At 47.4% G+C, this 21,966-nt stretch overlaps 1 protein-coding gene across 5 annotated transcripts in view; it reads right to left on the bottom strand.

Moving 5' to 3' along the window:
- The window catches only part of MOCS1 (molybdenum cofactor synthesis 1), a 43,990-nt gene extending 22,307 nt beyond the window's left edge, over positions 1-21,683 (bottom strand). For 3 of the 5 annotated variants that reach the window (XM_078055371.1, XM_078055372.1, XM_078055375.1), the window contains exons 1-3: positions 21,477-21,683; positions 13,396-13,522; positions 11,841-12,008 (exon numbers count right to left, since the gene is read on the bottom strand). In XM_078055371.1, the coding sequence (XP_077911497.1) occupies positions 11,841-12,008; positions 13,396-13,522; positions 21,477-21,599 (418 nt within the window). In that variant the 5' untranslated portion in view covers positions 21,600-21,683. Of the gene's footprint in view, positions 1-11,840; positions 12,009-13,395; positions 13,523-16,024; positions 16,147-21,476 lie in introns of all 5 variants that reach the window. The other 2 variants (XM_078055373.1, XM_078055374.1) reach the window with 2 other exon arrangements.
- Positions 21,684-21,966: the final 283 nt, after the last annotated feature.

Below are 21,966 nucleotides of genomic sequence, written 5' to 3'. Positions count from 1 at the left end.
AACGGGTGTGCGGGAGGGTGTTTGTAGCCTGGGGTTGAAGACAACTGGCAGAGAAAGTAAGCAGTTCAAGGAAAATAAGACAGTTCAAGCACGATTCTTGCCCTCACCCACTGATGCCTCAGAACAATCACTGTGTGTCCCTTCACTGAAGAAATCGGTGTCAACCACCCCAGAGCACCAGCTGGGGAATCCACTGGAGGTAAACTCAGGGAATCTGCCAGGGCCTTTCTGGAAGAGGAGTTGAAGCCTTAGGCATTCATTCCTCCATCTACCCCCTCCAAAGCCCCAGAACTGGTGGATTAAAATCAAGGGTAATTGCCTCCTTCCAAATCTGCTTCTCGCTGAGGGTTTGAAGGTGAAGACCTGCAGGGTTGCCATATTACAGAACGGTAGGAGGTGCCATTCTCATCATCATCTAAATGAATACTCACTCCCGGAGTTGTGCAGTATATGACTCCATGCAGTCACACATAGCAAGGCCAGTTGTTCGGTGGGGAGAGTACAAACATGAGTGGGTAACTGTGATATTCTCAGTTCTTTAGCCCCATGGGCCTATCAGAGATGAAGATCTGGCCTTAAATCTTTTTCCATTAAGTAGTGCTATACAGAATAGCGAATATTCTCAGGGGAACAAATTTACCAGCTAAACCAAGGAGACTCTTAAGAAGGACAACTAGTGCTCCCTGCCCCCCCCCAAAACCCTATAAAATAGATATCAATAGAAGGAAAATGATTAAAACAGACTGATATAAGAGAAACATGATCAATACAGTAAAAGAAATAACAAAGGATATTAATAACATGAAAATTTTTTATCATAAAAAACAAGGGTAAAGACATAGTAGATAAAAGCCTAATCATGAAATAAAGAACACAAGAAATAAGATATACAGTAATATGAGAAGATAAGATTTAGGGCTCTCCCAGGAAAAGAGGGGTGCCTGGGTAGCTCAGTGGGTTAAGCATCTGACTCTTGGTTTTGGCTCAGGTCATGATCTCAGGGTGTGAGATCGAACCCTGAGATGGGCTCTGCGCGCAATGCGGAGTTTGCTAGACATTCTCTCCCTCTCCCTCTGCCCCTAGCCCTGCTTGCTCTCTCTCTCTTTCCCTCTCTAAAATAAATAAAATCTTTGAAAAAAAAGAAAAAGAGGAAGAGAACAAGAAATCAAAATATAATTTAAATACTGTGGAGGCTATAAGTAGAAGGGGCAACATCCAGATAACAGAGGTCCCAGGAAAAAAATTAAGCTGGCAAGTAGGAACTATCTGAAGAAATAATGGAGAGAATTTCCCCAAATTTAAAACAAATGGCTTAGTACTGAAAGAGCAATTTCATTGTCAACAGGACAAGTGAGGAAAAGCCTATTCTAGGGATATTATACCAAAATTTAAGAAAATCAGATACAAAGAAAGCACTCTAATAACTTCCAGAGAGAAAGAACATAGTATCTACCAAGAGCAAGAACCAGACCGACATCAGACTTTTCCCAACAGCAATACTGGCTGTCAGGGGACAATGTAGTGACATTCTTAAGAGAACAAAGGAATGAAACTTGAACCTAAAATTTAATATGCATTCAAATAACATTATAAAACTACTACTCTACTACTTTAAAACATTATAAAAATTATCTGTCAGATTTAATTAGATACACCACTAAAATTAGATTCACCATTAGACACACATCAAACAACTTTTACAGAGAATACTCAAATAAAATGAGAAACCAATTCAGCAGAAGCTGCAGGAATTATAGGAATATGGGGTGATCAAATACCTTGGTAATTCCTTAAAAAACAAAAAGCAAGAAAAACACTTTTCTTTCTTTCTTTTCTTTTTTTTTTAAAGAAAAGCCAAAGGGAAGGGATCGTGCTCAGACCACCCACAGGAGAAATCTGCTCTTGATTAGGGTGGCCAGGCCTGAAGGAGAGTAGTAACTGCTGGGGTAGACCAGTGTGAGACCTTGTAGGGGAACTAGGCAGCCTGGAGGATTAGGGGGAAGCCAGGACATTGGGCTTCCAGCTATGGCTGGCACAGGCCACACCCTCCCATTTCCTAGGGACTGTGCATTAGGGGAAAAAGAGAACAGGAAAACCACAACACAGAGTCAGGAAGCAGTGGGAGGATTTTATCAAACTGCATTACATAACTTCCCCAAGCCCCTGTGAGTGTCAGCATCCACTTGGTTTGTTGTTATCTTAAAGGATACAGAATGCTTACAAGAGACACAGAGGGGGGCCCCTGGGTGGCTGAGTCAGTTAAGCATCCAACTCTTGATTTCAGCTCAGGTCATGATCTCAGGGTCATGGGATTGAGCCCCATGTCAGGCTCCATGCTCAACATGGAGTCAGCTTGTCCCTCTCCCTCTATTCCTCTTACTTGCTCTCTCTCTCTAATAAATAAAATTGCTAAAAAAATTTTTAAAGAGGGAGTGCCTGGGTGGGTCAGTCGATTAAGTGTCTGCCTTCAGCTCAGGTCATGATCCCAGGGTCCTGGGATCGAGTCCCGCATGGGGCTCCTTGCTCAGCAGGGAGTCTGCTTCTCCCTCTGCCCCTTCCCCCAACTTGTGCTTGTGTATGTGCTCTCTCTCAAAAATAAATAAACAAAATCTTTAAAAAAATTTTTTTTTAAATTTAAAAAAAAGAGAGACACGGATGGGTAGCTTAGTCTTAATAACCTAGAGATAAAATTCTAGAAAATATCAACAGTAAGGGTGGAGTGAGGGGTGACAAAATCAAGGACCTGAGAGTATGTTAAAGTTCTTGTCTTATTAGGGAGAAGAAGGAGGGATCATTTATTTAAAAGCCAAAAGGGAGGAAAAAGAAACATAGAAAAAGTATGACAGATAAAAGATTATAGAAACAAGTCCAAATATTTCAATAGTTACAATAAAGTTACCTAGAATCAACTCACTAGTTAGGTCAGAGATTGTCAAATTTGATAAAAGAAACACAAGTAATAGCTATGGGCTGTCATAACAAACAAATCTAAAGCATAAGAACATAAAAAAGTTTAAAGTAAAAAGGTGAAGCCAGATACAATGGTCTTACTAGAGCCAAAAGCAAGCTGATATAACTTTAGTAAAATAAAACACATAGACCTTAAAGACCCAAAGTATCATTATAGAGAGAGCTACTACATAGTGATAAAAGATCCAATTCATGAAGAAGACATGACAATTCCAATCACATATGAACCTAATAAAATCACCTCTACTATATATAAAGTAAAAACAAATGGGACCTCTGGGAGAAATTAACAAGTCTACCCACTTATTTATTATTGGCAGGCCAAACAGGTAGAAGCCAGCAAATGGAGATAACCAAAGGTTTGAACAATAAAATTAACAAGCTGGATCCAATGAACAAATATAGATGTCTCCATCCAGTAATTAAATAACCATTCTATGCAAGCACACACAGAACATTTATAAAAACTGCCAATATACTAGGTCAGAAAGAAAGTCTCAATAAATTTTAAAAAATAATTATCATATAGATCTCTAAATACTACATAATTATAATAAAATATAAATGAAAAATCATCACATATTTAGAAATTAAAAACAGTATATAAGTATGTCATAGATCAAAGAACAAATCAGAATAAAAATTAAATACTTATAACTAAATGTTATGAAAGCAATAGGCTACACCAGGATGGAAGGCAAAAGTAATAAAACAGAATACAAATATACAATAAGACTTGACAAATCCAGAAGTTGGTTTGTTAAAGACTAGCACAATAGACAAACCTCTGGCAAGATTTATCAAGAAACAGAAAAGAGATAAGGTACAAATAAAACATAGTAAGATTTAAAAAACCAAAACTGCAAGTAAAACAGATTAAAAAATAAGAAAATACTATCAATTTCATACCAATAAATTTGAAATCAGAAATATCTAAAAAAAAAAGATAGAACTACCAAAACAGACTCTGAAAGAAGTCAAGAATTTGACTAGTGCAATAACTATCAAAGGAATTGAAGCTCAGTTAGAAATCTCCCTGCAAAGAATATACCAGGCACAATTTTACAGGTGAGATCAAATTTTCAAAGTGATTATCACAGATTAACACAAATTCTTGCAGATGAAAGAATAAGAAGGAATACTATGTGCTGTGGTTATATGTTTGTCCCCTGCCCCCATCCCCAAATTCACATGTTGAATCCTAATGCTCAATGTGATGGTGTTAGAAGGTGGGGCCTTTGGGAGGTGATTAGGTCTTGAGGGTGGAAGGATTAGTGCTCTGATACGAGAGATCCCACAGACCTCCTTCTGCCATGTGACCATACAATGGTAAGTCTGTGACCCAGAAGAGAGCTCTCACTTGACCATGCTGGCACCTTGATCTTGGATTTCCAGCCTCCAGAACTACGAGAAATAAATGTTTGCTGTTTATAAGCTACCTAATCTATATTTTGTTAGAGCAGCCTGAATGGACTAATACACTACCCAACTCATTCTTTGAAACCTAATATCACAATCAGTTAAGGCGGGAATGAGGAAGGCAAATTACATGCCCATTTCACTCATGGATATAGATGCAAAAACTTAACATATCAATAAACTGAATCTAATAGTAGATAAAAGCACAGTTTACCATGACTAGGTTGGATGTACTATAGGAGTAATATAAGAAAGCCATAATGTCATTCAGAGTAATAGCATACAGAAAAAAAAAAAAAAATCATAGATCATCCTAACATACATAAAAAAGTACATAACTTAAACTAGGAAGGGAACTTTATTATTTGATTAAAGTTACTTGTGAAAAAAAATAAATATCATTCTAAATGGGGAAATGTTAGGAGCATTCTCCTGTTACTACTACTATTCAAAATTACACTTGAGATCTTAGATATTGCAATAGGACAAGAAAAGGAAATGAAAAGCAATAGATAAGGGGAAAAAATTCCCTTAGTTGCAGATGATGTGGTTGCTAGTATAGAAAACTCCAAAGAATCTAAACAGACATATTTTCCTAATTTTCCTATCAATGCTATAATATATCAAAAACAATTAGAAAATGTAATTTAAAAAAAAATGATACTATCCATCAGAATCCTATCATAAAACAGAATTAATCCCAGATAGTTAAAATGAAGACTTTAATGAAAGGACTACTTGCCATGGTATGGACAGAATTAAGGGCTCCAACAATGAATAGTACAGCACTCAGACTAGCAACATTGGGGATCCATTACCATGCCTAGGGCCAAAGGCACATGGAGAAGAAATTAAGTTAGGAGTCCAACTAAGTCATCATGGAGGCAAGGATGCCCTGTCGGAGTCCTGGAGGGAATTCAGCTGTCAAAAAACCCAGTGCAGAAACCCAAATGCATCAGAAACCCAATAGGCAAGGACACCCTGGGTGACCCTAGGGGTCAGCCACATAGAGCCAAGAGAAGGGCAAAGGAAGTAGATGGCTGTGGGAAGGTGGGGGTATGAACAAAAAAAGATGTCAATTCTCACCAATTTGATATATAGGTGTAATGGCATTAATATCCCAACAGATACAAAAGCAATGAACCCTCTTAAAAGAAAATTACAAAAACAATTCAATTTACAACATCAAAAAGAATAAAAGACTTAGGAATTAACTTAACCAAGGAGGTGAAAGGTTTCTACAATGACAACTATAAAACATTGCCAAGTGAAATGAAAGTTAAATGGACATGCATCACGGATCGGAAGACTTAATACTGTTAACATGACAATACTACCTAAAGAAATCTAAGGATTCAATGCAATCTCTATCAAAAGCCAATGACATTTTTTATGGAAATAGAGAAAAACACCCTAAAATTCATATGGAATCTCAAGAAAGTCCAAATAGCCAAAACAATCTTGGAAAAAAGAACAAATGGGAGACTCACACTTCCCTGGTTTCAAAGCCTATCATGAAGCTACAGTAATCAAAACAGGGTGGTATTGGCATAGACATATGCACCAATGGAATACAGTCCAGAAATAAACCCCTGCATATACGGTCAGATGATTTTAAGGGTACCTAGACCATTCAGTGGGGGAAGGAACTGTCCTTTTCAACGAATGGTGCTAGGAAAATTGGATACGCACGTGCCAAAGAATGAAGTTGGACCCTTACCAAACATCATATTCAAAAATAACTTGAACTGCTTCAAGGACCGAGATATATGTCCTAAAACCATAAAACTCTTGGAAGAAATCATAGTATAAAAGCTTCGTGACACTGGATTTGGCACTGGTTTCTTGAATGTGACACCAAAGGCACAGGCAACAAAAAAAATAGACTAATTGGACTTCAGGAATATTTAAAAATTTTGTGTATCAAAAGACACTATCTACAGAGCAGCCACAGAATGGGAGAAAAATATTTCTAAATCATGTATCTGATAAAGGGTTAATATCCAGAATATTAGAGAATTCCTAAAATTCAGCAACAACAAAACAACCCAATTCAAAAATGGGTGAAGGATTTGAATAGACATTTCTCCAAAGAAGATATATGAATGGTCAATACGCACATGAAAAGGTGCTCAACATCACTAATTATCAGGGAAATGCAAATTGAAATTACAGTGAAATACCACCCCACACCCATTAGGATGGCTACTATCAAAAAACAAAACAAAACAAAAACAGAAAAACAGAAAAAACAAGTGTTAGTGAGGATGTGGAGAAAGTAGAAGCCTGTGCACTGTTGGTAGGAATGTAAAATGGTACAGCTGCTATGGAAGAGTATGGGTGTTCCCCCCAAAAAATTAAAAATAGAATTACCAGCTGACCCAGCAATTCTACTTCACAATCTCTTTGAAAGCAGAATTTCAAAGAGATACTTCTACACCCATGTTCCTAGCTGCATTATGGTGGAAGCAACCCAAGTTGAGCAATGAATGGATTATCAAAACATGGTATACACATAAATATCATTCAGCTTTAAAAAGAAATGCTGTAACATGGATGAACCTTGAGGACATTATGCTAAATGAAATAAGCCAGAGACAAAAAGACAAATGCTGCATGATTCCACTTATATGAAATTCTTAGGGTAGCCCAAATCATAAAGACAAAGCATAACGGTGTTTGCCAGGGGCTGGGGAGAGTGGAGAATGGGGAGTTATTTTTTAATGGGTACAGAGTTTCAGATTTACAAGATGAAAAGCTATGGGTATGGACGGTGGGGATGGTGCACAACAGTGTGAATGTACTTAATACCACTGAACTGTTTCCTTAAAAATAGTTAAGATAGGGCACATGAGTGGCTCAGTCAGTTAAGCGCCTGACTCTTGATTTCGGCTCAGGTCAGAATCTCAGGGTCATGAGATCGAACCCTGCATCAGGCTCCATGCTCGATGTGGAGCCTGCTTAAGATTCTCTCTCCCTCTCCCTCCGCCCCACCCTGCATACTCACGTGTATATGTGCGCGTGCATGCGCTTTTGCTCTCAAAAAAAAAAAAAAAAAAAAGTTAAGATGGTATATGTTATGCTATGCGTATTTTAACACAATAAAAAGAAAAAAAGAAAAAAAGAATCCAAACAGAATTTTCCATGGAACTTGCTAAGCTGATTCTAAAATGTCCATGGACAAAGCATAGCTAAAGCACTGCTAAAGAATAAAAAGAATTTGCTCAACCAGATAGTGGCCTTACTGTGAAGCTAGTGGTGAAGGCTGTATGACATTGGCATTGAGACAGACACGCTAACCAAAGAACAGCACCCAATGCACAAATGCACACATGGCAGATTTATCGAGGAAGCAGAGGCTTCAATAAGAAGGAACTAGAGAAAATGACTATCACATGGAAAAAAAAAAAATGAAACTGGATTCCCAAAAACCAGCCACAGATGAACTAAGGACTTAAATATGCAAAAAGCAAAATTTTAACTGTTTTAGTGGAAACAGAGGGAGCTGTTCTGACCTTGAGTGAAGTGTTTCTTTTAAAAGATGTAAAAAGCACTGACCATAAAGGACAAAACTGATCCACTGAAGAACTGCTATTGATCAAAAGACTTATTATACAAAATGTTGCTTATTTTTTCAAACTGGTAAGAGACATTTGCAACATAAGTAAAGAACTTTTACCAAACCAGTATGAAAGAAAATTACAACAGAAAGAAAAGAAACAGGGGCAGAAGACAGGAGGTGGTATTACACAGGAAAAGAAAGATATTTGGGGCTGATAAACACGATGAGAGATGCCTGACCTCATTCTTAAACAGGGGAATACAAATTAAGACCGAATAAAATACCATTTCATCCTCGTTCAACTGGCAAAAATCCAGAATAAGAATACTGAGTGCTGAGGAGGACGTGGGTCAGAGGAAGCTGGAACAAACGCTTTGTAAGATAACGCCAAATTGTTTTCCAAAGTTAAACATTCACCCATTCTACCAGGCAACAATCCCACTCCTACACGAAGTGCACTCCAGGACACACGAACGAGAATAAAAAATGTTCTAAACAGTGCTACTTGACACGTCAAAACACTGGAAACAGCCCAAATGCTCCCTAGCAGGATAGAGGGTGCTATCTTCACCAATGGAATGGCAGAGAAAAGGAACGAATTGCAACTCAGGAGGACGCGTACGAAGTCCGGTTGCATCAAAAGAGGAAGCCCTGAAAGACACACGGCACGGTCCTCATCAAGTTCAAAAATGCTTCTCTCATTTTTAAAAATGAGATAAGGAATGATAAATACAAAAATCCCCAACTGTCACTGTCTGACATGACAGCCGTTGGCCATGTGTGGCAATTTCAATTAATTAAGATGTAATGAAGTTACATCGATTCAGTTACAATTCAGTTCCTCCGTCACACCGGCCAAGTGCCCAAGGCTGCGTGTGAGCCCTGGCGACCGTGTCACACAGCACGGATAGGAACAGTGCCACCAGCCAGAAGAGTTCTGGTGGGCAGTCCTGCTCCAGACAGCTCTGCTGAAAAAGAAGGGGTAGAGGAACTCGTCCACACACAAGCCGGGGTTGGGGGTGGGGGGTGGGAAGCGCTGGGGAGTCTGGGTTGGCCCAGGGCGATCACAGTAATGGCAGATGGGGAGCCAAAGCGGGCTGGGCAGTCTTCCCCTGGGGAGTTCTGCAGCACCAGGCCCAAGATGGACAGTGCTTCGGGCAGGGATCCGAAGCGATTGGGGACAGCAGTCTCTGACAAACCTGCAACCCTTTCGCTCTACGCCCCTGGGTGGGGTCCCTTGCTACTCCCACCTGGGAGGGTGGGGACAAGTGTTGGTGAGCATCCCAGCTCTGAGTGCTGAATTCCCTCCCCTCCCCTCAGCCCTGCTTCCCCAATAACACCCACCCGCCCTACCCTTCAGGGCAGCTTTGCTCTGGGGAAGTGCCTCTGGGCAAGACCAAAGTTGCTAGGCTGAGAGATGTCAAAGTGTCAGTGAGCGCAGCGCCCCAGCAATCCACAGCCTAGCAGCTGTCTTCTTTTGCAGCCCTGGGGGGAAGGGGGGCGCTGTCTTTCCCAGTCAACCGGCACTCTTGGGAGTGGGAGGTAAATCCTCCTTAGCAGGTCACTGCGGTGGTGGCCTTGTCCTACCTAACATCTGTGTGCTGATCAACCCTTATTGGTCAGCCAGTTCCCATGACCAATGGGCCATCACAGCAGGAAAGGCCCTTGAAGTGGCCAGTGCACAGATGAGGACACCGAGGCTCAGAGTGGGGAAGGAATCTGCAGAAGTTCCCCTGGCTGGGCAGTGGCAGAGTGGGAACAGGGCTGCCAACTTTCCTGGCTTCCATTCCTGCCACTATGCAGGTCAGTGGCTTCTATGGAAAGGCCCGTGTCCTCGTGTCTGTACTCAGTCATCCCTCGGCTCTCCCACAGGCCCTGGCATGGAACACAGGGGTTTAAAATGGAGCCCATGCCAGAGGGCAGATGATGTGGCCTGAATGAGGGGGCTGTGCCTGGCAGTCAGCCGGGCTCAGCAGGTTCAACTCTTTCCTGGAAGCCGGTCTGCTTTCAGCTCTGAAGAGCCATCTGGCACAGGGGGTCAGCTCCCCTGGGTCAGCTCCTCCAGCACAGGAATGATGGCAGGATCCCAGGTCACGTGACCAGGGGCTGTCAGGGGCACCTCCTCTGGGCTTCCACGGCACCTGGGCTCCCCTTGCTCGGTCCTTACCAGACAGCTGCCTCCGGCGGCTGCCTCCAGCAATGGGCTGTGGATCCTCCCTGGCAGGGCCTGCAGCTCAGTCACCTTTGTGCTCCCAGCACAGTATCAGGCATATAAGAAGCCTCCAGAGAACATACACTGAACCAGCGAATGAAGCAGAGAACGGAGGCCTGGAAGATCCCCCCCAGAGCAGCAGGGGTGGGAGCTCAGAATCAAGAACACAGAGCCTTATTTTCCTGTGATTTCATCATCTATAACTATAGAAGCTAAGGTCTCTCTCTGCCTGACCTTGGGGAGTAAAAGCAAGGCATGGCACGAGGCCCTCTGGGGTGACCCCTTACAGAATGCTTTGCCATGTGCTGGGCGTTTCCTGCTCACTTCCTGCCCAGGTCAACTTCATCTCTACCTGGAGGCTTAGAATGGATTTTAAAAGTTACGCAGGGGCACCTGGGTGGCTGTCAGTTAAGCGTCTGCCTTTGGCTCAGGTCCTGATCTCAGGGTCCTGGGATTGAGCCCCCTGTAGGCTCCTGAGCAGGGAGCCTGCTTCTTCCTCTCCCTCTGCCACTCCCGCCTCCGCCCCGGCTTGTGCTCACGCTTTCTCTTTCTCTCAAATAAATAAATAAAAATAAATAAATAAATAAATAAATATCTTAAAAAAAAAAAAAAAAGGTTGCCCAAAGGTATGCTGCTAACAAGAGGCACAGCCGACATTCACACGCAGGAATGTCCTACTTCAGAGATCGCATGCTGGGAACATGGCTGGGAACCAAAGCTGCCTCAGCAGCGACAGCTTTCATGCCAGTTAATGGGAGGAAGAGACAGTACAAAGGAAACATAAACATACAACCAAGTAACGTATCCGTGGATGAGACAAATGCTATGAAGAAAAAATAAGGTAGAAGAAGGGGATAGAGTAGGGGTTGCCACACTTTTTCTGAAAAGGCCAGATAGTAACTATTTTTGGCTTTGCTGGCCACATGGTCTTTGTGGCCAGCACTATTCAGCTCTGAAAAAGCAGCTCTGGGAAATACGTAAATGAGCAGGTGCAGCTATGTTCCAATAAGACTTTATTAACAAACAGTAAATTTCTGATTTCATATAATTTTCATGTGTCACAAAATGCTATTTTCTTTTGATTTTTTTTTTTTTTAACCATTTAGCAATATGAAAACCATTCTTAGCCTGCAGGCCAGACAAAAACAGTTGATGGCCCAGATTAGGCCTGTGGGCTCTAGCTTGCCAACTTCTGGGACAGAGAGTGGCTGGAGTGTGGACGTGGGGATGTACTTTGGAGAGAGTGGTCAAGGAGGACATGTGTGCAGAGACCCGAACGAGGCAGGCAGTGTGCCCTGTATTCCCGGCTAGAAGAGCGAGTCCAAAGGCCTGGTGGTGTGCATGGAGGGGCGGGACGGAGGCAGAGGGGCAGGCAAGAGGTCTCAGAGGTCAGCAAAAGCCAGACCACGTGGCCCTCAAGGCCCCGGTGAGGACTTTAGTCTAAATGTGACAGCAAGCCACTGGGCTCTGGCGCTTACCAGCTTTGCGACCTTGAACAAGTTACTGAACTGTGCCTCATTTCCTAACAAGATGGGGATGACAACGGCAGCCATCTCAGAAGGTGGTAGGGCCAAGTGAGCATTAGGTTCTGAACGGATGTCAGCTGCCGATATGAATACCAAAGCCCAGCTGGATGCAGCAGGAGTTGGGAGAAGTGGCCGCAGCTGTCAAACTTACCCACAATGTCCACCACGTCCGGCCGGATGAGCGGCTCTCCCCCTGTAAGCCGGATCTTGTCTATACCTTCCTTCACAAAGAGCCGTGCAAGGGTCAGGATCTCCTCTGTGGTGAGCAGGTCGGCCTTGGGGGTCAGGGGGACACCCTCCTCGGGCATGCAGTACTGACCTGAGGAAGGGAGGGGACGCAGAGGAAGGCCGTGATTACAGCACAGCGGCCCATGGTGCCTTGAGACCCCCACTCCCCCACCAGGCCAGAAGTCTCTCCTGATCCCCACCTGGATGGTGAGGAACAAGCCCGCCAAATCTGAGCTGGTACAAACGCTACAGATTCTCTCCGGGCCTCGCCTTTCTCATCTATGGCATGTTAACACTGCCTCTTCCCTCAGAGGGGAGACTGAGGGAACAGGTTAAAGAGGATGAAGCAGGCCGAGAGCAGAGCCCCGCCTGATGTGAGGGATGCCAAGACTCTGATTCCCTCAGCATGGGGGCGGCTAGGCAGGGTCTGCCTGGCAGGCCTGGGCCCTGGGCCCATTCCTTCCGGCACTGGTCACCCCTTTCATTCCATCTGCTGTGGCAAATAGTGACCCCTGTGTGCTTGGGTCATGAGGCCTGTGAAAAGTCACCCTCATCTGTAGTGACAAGTGCTCTCATGTCCTGCCTATTTCAGGTTACCAGTCCCATTTCACAGGTTGGAAAACTGAGGTACTACTTGTTCAGGGGGAGGTAGCAGAATGCGGCAAATGCAGGGAGCCCTGGAGGGCGAGGGAGCACCATCCCCTCGCATTAGCTCCTGTGGGAGTTTTATCAAGGACTGGGTCGAGATCTAGTATAGGGTCATTTAGTCAAATTAGTGAGGGGTCCAGAACTGGTCTTTTAAGATAGAATAGAATAGGTAAAGAACATCAGAACATCAGAACCGCATGCAGTGAGTATTGTTTGGTTAAACGTTTACTACATACACACATGTATTTATTGGGCCATGAAGTAAATACATTTCTTATTGGGAGCAACCATGGAAAGCAGGAGAGAGGGAGAGAGACAAATTTTGGAAGTCCCTCCAGCAGCGGCCACACCTCCGGAGCACTCCGTAAATGATTATGAGATGAATACTCTGTGTGTCAGCCTGGCCCCAAGCAACTTCTGTCACAGGCCTGGGGCGTCTTGGGGCCGGCACTGCCGGCCACGGGCACTGCTGCGTACCTCACGTGCTTGCGGTGTCCAGCACCCCCACGCCTGCCCCTGGCCACGTCCTGAACGCTGGGAACCGTGCGAAATAGGAGGGAGGCAGGAAGAGCCCTGCAGACTGAGATTTAGGTCCAATCTCCATTGCAATTCTGTTCTCAAATCTAGTTCCAAGTAGAGTTCAGCTTCCAGGATCCTAAAACTCAACCTTGACCCTTATCTTGCCCCACAACCTCACCTGGCAAGCAGGGAAGAAGGGTGGGAGGAGATGCTGGGACGAGGAATGGGGAGGGTTGCAGAGGCTTCCTGGGCATGGGGAGATTTCAGAAGCTGCCTCAGCAGGGGGGCAGGGGCCCAGGAAGGGGACTCACATCTGAGGTTGCACTTCTCGGTGAGCGAGATCCTCAGGTAGCTGTGTTGCCGGCCGAAGCTGTCGGTGAGGAAGGCGGAGAAGGGGGCCGCGTGCTCCCGCAGGAACTGTCTCCGCCTGGACAGCTCCTGAAATGCCGGGCAGAGGAGGCGTGGGCCTCTGGGCCCTGGCTGGGGGAGAGGGGCGTGGAGGGCCCACTGCCTCCGGGACATAAACCCCCCTCCCATCGGGCGTCCCCTCCCCCACTCTCATCCCTGCAGTCCTGGGGGGGCTGGGATTCTCCCTCTCACTCACAGACTGGGAAACAGGCCTGCAGGTTAGGACCTGTCCCCAAGGCCCCAACTCAGCCCCAGGGAGCAGGACCTCTATAGGGACACAGCTGCCCCACCCCCAGTCCCTTTTCTCTCCCTGTCACCATCTTACCACCCACCCCCCTCCTTCAAAGAAAGCCTGTCTAGGAACAAACATCTCCAGTATTTCTGGGATGGGTCAGTGGGAGAGAACGTGCCACTCGGCATCTGGCAACTATGCCAAATGGAAAGTTAGTGTGTCCAGAAAGCGGGAGAGAGGGAGCGGTAACTGAGCGGGACGGTGGCTGCCTGGGACACGGTGAGCCATGTCTCTAACCCAGACCTCCCATTCCCTCCCTTCCCAATGGGAGACAGAAGGAGCTCAACGCCAACTCACTAACTCTGGGGGGTGAGTGTCACACAAGTGCCTCCTCATAGCTACCCCCTGTCAGCTGGGCTCCCTGGGGCCTCAGCACTGCCCTGGAGGACCCAACAAGCCATGGGGAGTGGCTGAGGACGACACCCAGCTGGGGAGGGTAGGGTACACTCACAGAGAGGGCTCCCCTCAAGTAGAAGGCTTTTGGGGCAAGGACAGCACAACCAGGGAGGCCTGCAGAAGGAAGGAGGCCACCAGCCTCTAGGAAGGCAGAAGGGAGGGGCCAGGATGATCACCCACTAACCCCCTGCAGAGATGACTCTAGTCTTCATCCTTCACCCCACCCGTTGCTGGAAGGATTAAGCACCCACTGTCTGGGGCCTCAGAGGGAGGAGATTGCTGGAGCCTCCCTGCATGGCTCACCCAAACTCCTCCTGGGGAGAGAAAGGAGGCGGCCAACCTCAGCGTTTCCCCAAGTCTGATCTAGTCTGATCTCCTGCCCTGAGCGCACAACCCTCAGTCACAACAGAGGCTGATGAGAAAATTGCTCCATAGAAGCAACATTTACAAAACATCTTCAAGTTTCCGAAGAATGTTCTCTGTTCAATTCCCACACCTGTCCCATAAGGAATTACTGTAAGTGAAGCTTGGATGGGGTTCAAGAACACCACTGGCAGAACCAGGATGCAAATCCAGGTCTTCTGAGCCCAAAGTCTAAATTCTTACTGCAAAGGGAGAATCCAAGAAGGTACATGGGGTGGTGCACAGGGTGGGGGAGAAGTCCTTTCTTTAGAATCTTTATAAGAAATCACGAGGTCGCTCATGAGGTCTTTCATGAGGTCTCTGGATAGGGCTCTGGACTGATCTCTGGGCCAGGTGTGACCTGACATCCTGAGAAAGCTCTCTGACTTCTCCAGGCCCATTTACCCCATTGTAAAATAAGAACACAGCTAAGGGCTCGGGTAAGCCAAGGGAAGGGGGTCAGGAAACTGGCAAGTAAACATCTAGGATTATCATGATCTTGTAACCTAAGGCAGCAGAAGGCTTCAGGCCCCCCAGAGGCTCAGGGTAACTGTTTGCCTGCACCCAGCAGGAACATTTCCTTCAATGACTTCCTCAGCCCCAGCTGCACGTCAGAACCACCTGGCAGCTTAAGAAAAAACTTCCACTGGAGAGCAACTGAATTTGGATATCTGAGCACTTACGTTTTTAGTCTGTCTAGGTGATTCTAAAGTACAGCCAGGGTCAAGGGCCACTGACTCAGGAGATAGAAGGGATAGGAGTGAACGTATGTGGGGGTGCTTCCAGGATTTTCCTGGGTGCATAAAAGTGACCTCACTCTGCTCACCCCAACACCAGTGTCCCCCCATCCTCCAAGAAACCCTGCTTACAGTCCCATGACAAGCAAACAGCGGTCACTTCTCTGAACTGCTGTCTACTACAATCCTAACAGTGCTTCCTACCTCCCTACTCACCCCACTGCCTTTCCACCTGTAGCCCTGGGAGTGGGGCAGGGGACACGACAGGGTCAAGAGCCCCATTGGCCACCACAGTCCAAGAGATCAGATACCTGGAAGGCTGAATTTCCAGTAGAGTTGCACCCAATCCTTCATCAACAGCTCTTTGCAACTTAGGAATCTGTTAGTCACCCCAGACCCCAACCCCTCACCAGTCACCCTCACCCTATTCTTAACATATTGGGGGTTGTTGGCTGGGTGAGGGAGGAGTCAAAGTGCACCAATTGGGAGCAAGTGAGAGGACCAAGGAACATGACTCAGCAGAAACCAGGGAGCAAACGGAGTAACCGGCAAAGAAGAACATAATCAGACGCTCTGTTGTGGCCCTGGTTGGGGGGGCGGGGTGGGACAGGCTGGATTTCACTTCTGAGACTTAGAGTGGCTTTATCCAGATTCATCCAGACTCTGTACTGGCAGAACCACACACACGCACACACAGTCTCTCACCTGGCCAGCCTTGCAAGCTCATCACTGTGATGTTAACAAGCCTCATCCCTGCCTCTTCTCTCCTCCACCACTGCATGTCCTACTTTCATTCTTCCATCTCTCCCTTTCCTTTAAAAAACCCCCTGGAGGAAAAAACAGCAGCAGTCAGAGGAGCCCTGGACCCAGAGGGCATGACTGTGTAGGGTGGACAGTGATGCCTCTCACCCAAGAAGGCCTGGGACATGTCAGAAGCAGCTCATAGCCTCAGAGCCCCACCTGGACCAGGCTGGGCCCGCCCCCCCTTCCGTGTGGGAAGCCTTCTTGCCTGATTCGGAATCCCGGCGTCTACATGGTATGTCACTGTGTCAATGTATGTATGTCAATGAACTAAATAGACTGGTCCTTAATCGGAAGAGAAAGGTAGTGTGTACAGCTTTGGAGGCGGAGAGTGAAAACGGCGGCCTCCCAGTCTCCGCCCCGGAGATGAATGGATAAAGAAGATGTGGTATATATATATACAACGGAATATTATGCAGCCATCAAAAGGAATGAGATCTTGCCATTTGCAACGACGTGGATGGAACTGGAGGGTATTATGCTGAGCGAAATAAGTCAAACAGAGAAAGACATGTATCATATGACCTCACTGATATGAGGAATTCTTAATCTCAGGAAACAAACTGAGAGTTGCTGGGGTGGGGGTGGGGTGGGAGGGATGGGGTGGCTGGGTGATAGACACTGGGGAGGCTATGTGCTCTGGTAAATGCTGTGAATTGTGCAAGACTGTTGAATCTCAGATCTGTACCTCTGAAACAAATAATGCAATATATGTTAAGAAAAAAAAAAGAAGAAGATAGCAGGAGGGGAAGAATGGGGGGGAAATCGGAGGGGGAAATGAACCATGAGAGATGATGGACTCTGAAAAACAAACTGAGGGTTCTAGAGGGGAGGGGGGTGGGAGGATGGGTTAGCCTGGTGATGGGTATTGAGGAGGGCACGTTCTGCATGGAGCACTGGGTGTTATGCACAAACAATGAATCATGGAACACTAATCTAAAACTAATGATGTAATGTATGGGGATTAACATAACAATAAAAAAATTAAAAAAAAAAAAAGAAAGGTAGTGTGTGCAAAACCAGTCACACTGGGGTCATCATTCATTTCTGGGCTGGTCTCTACTGTCAAAATGGCTTCGCCTAGGACAGTGGCTCTCAACAATTTGCACATCAAAACCACCAGCAGTGCTTCTAAGAAGTGCTGAGGCCTGAGAGCCCCACTCCAAAGATTCTGACTCCATTGCTCTGGGATTGGGCCCTGGCTTTTTGTTTGTTTGTTTGTTTTCAATGTCTCAGCTCTTTACTCTGCAGCTTGGCTGAGAACCACTGGCCCCGTGATACCAGGATCAGGAGCTATTTTAATCCAGGGCTAGTTGTTGTGGTGCAGAGCACAGACTCCGGGGGGGCAAGCCCGGCTTTACTACTAACTAGCTGTAGAGCAAATCACCCAAATTCTTTAAGCCTTAGTTTCCTCATCCATAAAGGGTGGAAAATAATTCTCCATGACTCAGTTGGAGGAGTTACTAGGACACAGCAGGTATTCAATAAGTGATCGCTGCCGTTTTCTTAATAGAATTCCTACTTACAGATATTGGTTTATTAAACACAGATTCATGGAGGAGTTCTAGCTTGTGTGCTGTGACTGGTTTTCCCGCTCTTGCCAGCTCCCCTAGTCAGTCCTGCAAGGCCCAACTGTACTTAATGGCAGATGGGCCAAGGCTGGGGTTTCGACCTGCTGTCACACCCCCCAAAGCAGGGAAAGTGGAGTTGGAGCTCCTCCAGGACCATGGATGACCAGGCACGAGGCAGCCTACCATCTGCTACTGGGTGTATCTTGTCTACCTGCCCAGTGTGGACTGGGGCACGGGGTGCGGGTGGGGAAGAGTGGTGCAAAGGACGCAAAGGACTTAGCTAATGGACGGATGCTGCCCTCCAAGTAGTCACTAACTCTGGGCATTTGGCTTGAATGATAAAGGCCAGCCCCCAAATAGCTCTAGAATATAATAAATAGGGTTATTGAGGAGAAAAAGAACACATTCCAAACTCAGATATCAGTGGCTCTGATTTGGGATCCTTGCTATTTGGGAGGACGTATACCAGGGGTGACTCAAAATCAATCTCTGTTAAACAAGAAGACCCAGCAAGGCACCCAGTCCCTGGTCTGGATCCCCCCCTCTCCCTCCATCCCTCCCTAAGTGTGGGGTCCTTACACCTACGGCTCCTGGCATGAACAATCACACTTCACCAAAGCAAAGATTCTGAAGGAAAGACTGGAACTCAAGATAACCCCGGAAAGTTGTTCTTTCCCTTCGTGTGTCACTGTCCCAGGCCAGGCCTACTGTCCCCTACCTTCTCCTACATCCACTTCCTTCCTGCATAACACCCCCTCTCCAACATTTGTTCATTGTGACCCTCTGAATACTGGGTGCCTCTGCCCTGCAAAAAGTCACCCTCTCCCCTGCCCCTGCCCCAAGGCAGCAGGCCCAGGACCTGAGGCTAGCCCCTGTGGTCCCAGCGAAGCCTGCATGGAGCCTGGGAAGAAGGAAGAGGGATGTCATGCTTCTGTGCTGGGGTAAGCCCTGCAGAGGTTATGTGGACCCCCCCAATCAGGACAGCAGGTAGCTGTGTCTCCCCTACCCACCTCCCCACTTAACCCACACCCCACCACCTCCCCTTTCCACCTGTAGAAGCCGCTCAACCTGTCCTCTGACCAAGCCCAAGGCCCACTTCCACTGTCCTCACAGCCAGCTCCCATTTCACACCTCATGTCTCCCCCATACCCACACCCTGACACACGAACAGATAACACTCAGTGGCTTTTCCCTCTGTCTCTGCAAGCACTTCCCAGGGTGGAGGGAAAGGTGCCCCGCGGGAAGAGAGGCGGGGACAGGGATTCCCAATGCCCCACTCCTGCTCTTGCCAACTGGCAAGTTCGGTGAATAGGCTGACCATAGAGATCTCCAGGCTTGCCTCACCTCAGGAGATTTTCTTAAAGACATTCTGTGCCCTCCCCCACGGCGTAAAGATGGGCTGGGTCAACCCTCTGGCTGGAAAGAGGGAAAGTGACAGCCCTAGGAGCCAAGTGAAATTGGAGACAGAGTGAAGGTGAAAAGCTGGGGCTCCCTGTCCAGTGCTCTACCATTCCACGTGGCCCCCTCACTCGTCTGAGTTTCAAACAGCCAAAACCATCTGCTGACTCCACGGCCTGCAGAGCACCGTGTTCAGCACCGTGCAGAAATACCTAGAAAGGTGGGGGAGCACCCAACACTCGAGGAGCAACCTGCCTGCTGAGGGTAACCCTGGCAGGGAATGTCCAGCATAGGAGGTCTAGGACCAAAGAGCTGACAGAATGGCTATCCTGAGTGTCCAGTGGGAAGGGACTAGTGGGACACAGCATGTGTCAATTGTGGCGAGGCTGACAACAACTACAACAAATATGTACATAACACAGCACCTACGTGGGTCAAGCTTTGATCTAAGTACATATATCAACATATACTAACTCTTAATCTCTAGAACCACTCTATGAAGTAGACACTTACTCCCATTTTACAGATGAGAAGACTGAGGCCCTGGGAGGCGAAGGGACTTGCTGAAGTTCACATACCTACTCAGGGGTAGGCCTGGGCTTCCCATGCCGGCATTCTGCTCCAGAGTCTGTGTTCTTACCTGCTAGTTACACCTCCCCTTACAGGGTAAAGGAAAGGGAGGAATAGCCTCTCATTCTACTCTCCCTATAAGAAAGAAGCAGGAGCACAGGGGCTAGAGTTTGAGTTCCTCCTGCTCCCTTATTTTCAGCTCTGTGACGCCAGGAAAGTTAACTTTGGTGAGCCCCATTACCTGAAAACACAAACTCTCGACCTCACGTGATTTACTGTGAGACCAAGTATGGAAACACGTGGGTGGCTCAGTCGGTTAGGCGGCTGCCTTTAGCTCAGGTCATGATCCCAGGGTCCTCAGATCGAGTCCCGCATCAGGCTCCTTGCTCAGCAGGGAGCCTGCTTCTCCTTCTGCCTGACGTTCCCCCTGCTTGTGCTCTCTGACAAATAAATAAAATCTTAAAAAAAGAGAGAGAGAAAGAGAGATCTGTCACTTAGCACAGATCCCTTCCTGAAGAGCACAAAGGAAATTAGGGGCAGGAGAAGAAAAAACTTCCCTTTTCCTGAATTCTTTAAGGCTCTCTCAGCAATTCTTGTGTTCCTGCTTTTCCCCTCAATGAAGTTCGCAGTTCAAGGAAACTGAAAACCTTTACTTCCCAGTAATGAGGCCTGATTAGGGAAAGCAAGTTAGGCCAAGGCCGTCCCCCTCATTGAGCAATAGTGGCAGTGTGTGTGGGGGGGGCGGGGTGCGGGGAAGAGATCTGATGATTTCCAGGGAGTGAAGTCTTGTGCTAAGAAATGGGAAAAGAATGACCGGGTGGGTCTGGAAAAGAGGTTTTACCAAATGAAAAAGAGATGCTTCTTCCAAAATTATTCCCTGGCCACATGGGCAAAAGAACGCTAAACTTAAAACTTGTTATGACATGAATCACTCTGTGGTGCGCTGTCAAGGACTGAAGGGGCCTATCCCAAACCTTAAGGAAAACTGGGATTCCTAATCTGGACAGGGATCCTGCTCCCTTCTGCTCAAGAATGAGGCTAAGCCCTCCTAAGGACACGAAGATGAAACTGAAAGAGTGAAGGACAAGTCACAGAGCCCTCTAACTACAGACGTGACCAGTGACTACTGGTGGCACCAAGGTGACTTTTTTTTTTTAAAGATTTTATTTATTTATTTGACAGAGAGAGAGACAGCCAGAGAGGGAACACAAGCAGGGGGAGTGGGAGAGGGAGAAGCAGGCCTCCCGCAGAGCGGGGAGCCTGATGCGGGGCTCGATCCCAGGACCCTGCGATCATGACCTGAGCTGAAGGCAGACGCTTAACGACTGAGCCACCCAGGCGCCCCCCAAGGTGACATTTTTAACTGGTGTCACACTATGAAGCAGGGTGTCACAAGAACACCTGGTCACACACAGACAACCTTTCATGGGGCGGGGGAGGGGAGGGGAAGAAAATGTTCAAGAAACAGGGTGGGCGCTGCAGGGCTGAGAAGGGTACAATTAACAATTCACTGGACCCAGAGTCCTACCTGCCTGCTTCCCCATGTCTGGCGGTCACTCATTCCTGGAAGGGGGTTGCATGGCTGGGTGGGCAGGGAGGTGATTAAGCATTACCCCAAGAAGCGCCCGTCCCTTGGGGTATCAGGTGAGACTGGGCACCTTACAGAGCATCCCTCCACTCCTTTCCCCACCCGCAAGGAAGCCCTGAGGGATCCCTTCCAGAAGCGGCCCTCGCAGCCCGGCCTGGGTGCTTCTCAGAGTCAGGGACAGCTGGCCGGCCGCCCTTCCCGGGGAAGGTGTGGATGTGGGCGGGCTCACCTCCGCAGCAGTTTGGGAGGGTTCCCCAGGGCGGTGCTGCGTCACTGGAGCCCCCGAGCTGCAGCTCCGGACGCTGGACCTGAGCACCCGCTGCAGCATCCGGGACACCGGCCTCACCGCCATGAAGCCTGCTGGCCGGGCGAGATTCCACTCGGTAGCCGGCTTCGGAAGCGCGCTGGCCCAGGGCTCGCCGCCCTGGGACCTCGCGGTAGGGGCGGGGCGGGGGCGGGGGCGGGGCCCGCGCAGCCAATCTGGCGAGGGCGCCGCGCTGCGCGGCCTTCTGGAAGTTGTAGTCCACTCCTTCTGCGCCTTCGGATCCAGTATGCCTTCTAGGGCTTGGGGAGCACTAGTTCAAAGTCGGCTGAAAATCCTGGGTCTTTTTGACAGGCTTCTCTGCCTGCATTAGTCCAGGACCTAGATCGTGGTGTGACTAGCACAAAGTGCTGTAGGCAGGGCAGGATTAGAGCCGGGTGAACGAAGCATTGCCTTG

This window comes from Halichoerus grypus, chromosome 9 (genome assembly GCF_964656455.1).
Source record: "Halichoerus grypus chromosome 9, mHalGry1.hap1.1, whole genome shotgun sequence".
Taxonomy (NCBI): Eukaryota; Metazoa; Chordata; class Mammalia; order Carnivora; family Phocidae; genus Halichoerus; species Halichoerus grypus.
The sequence above is the reverse complement of the archived record's forward strand: the minus strand, read 5'-3'. Positions and strand labels throughout refer to the sequence as shown.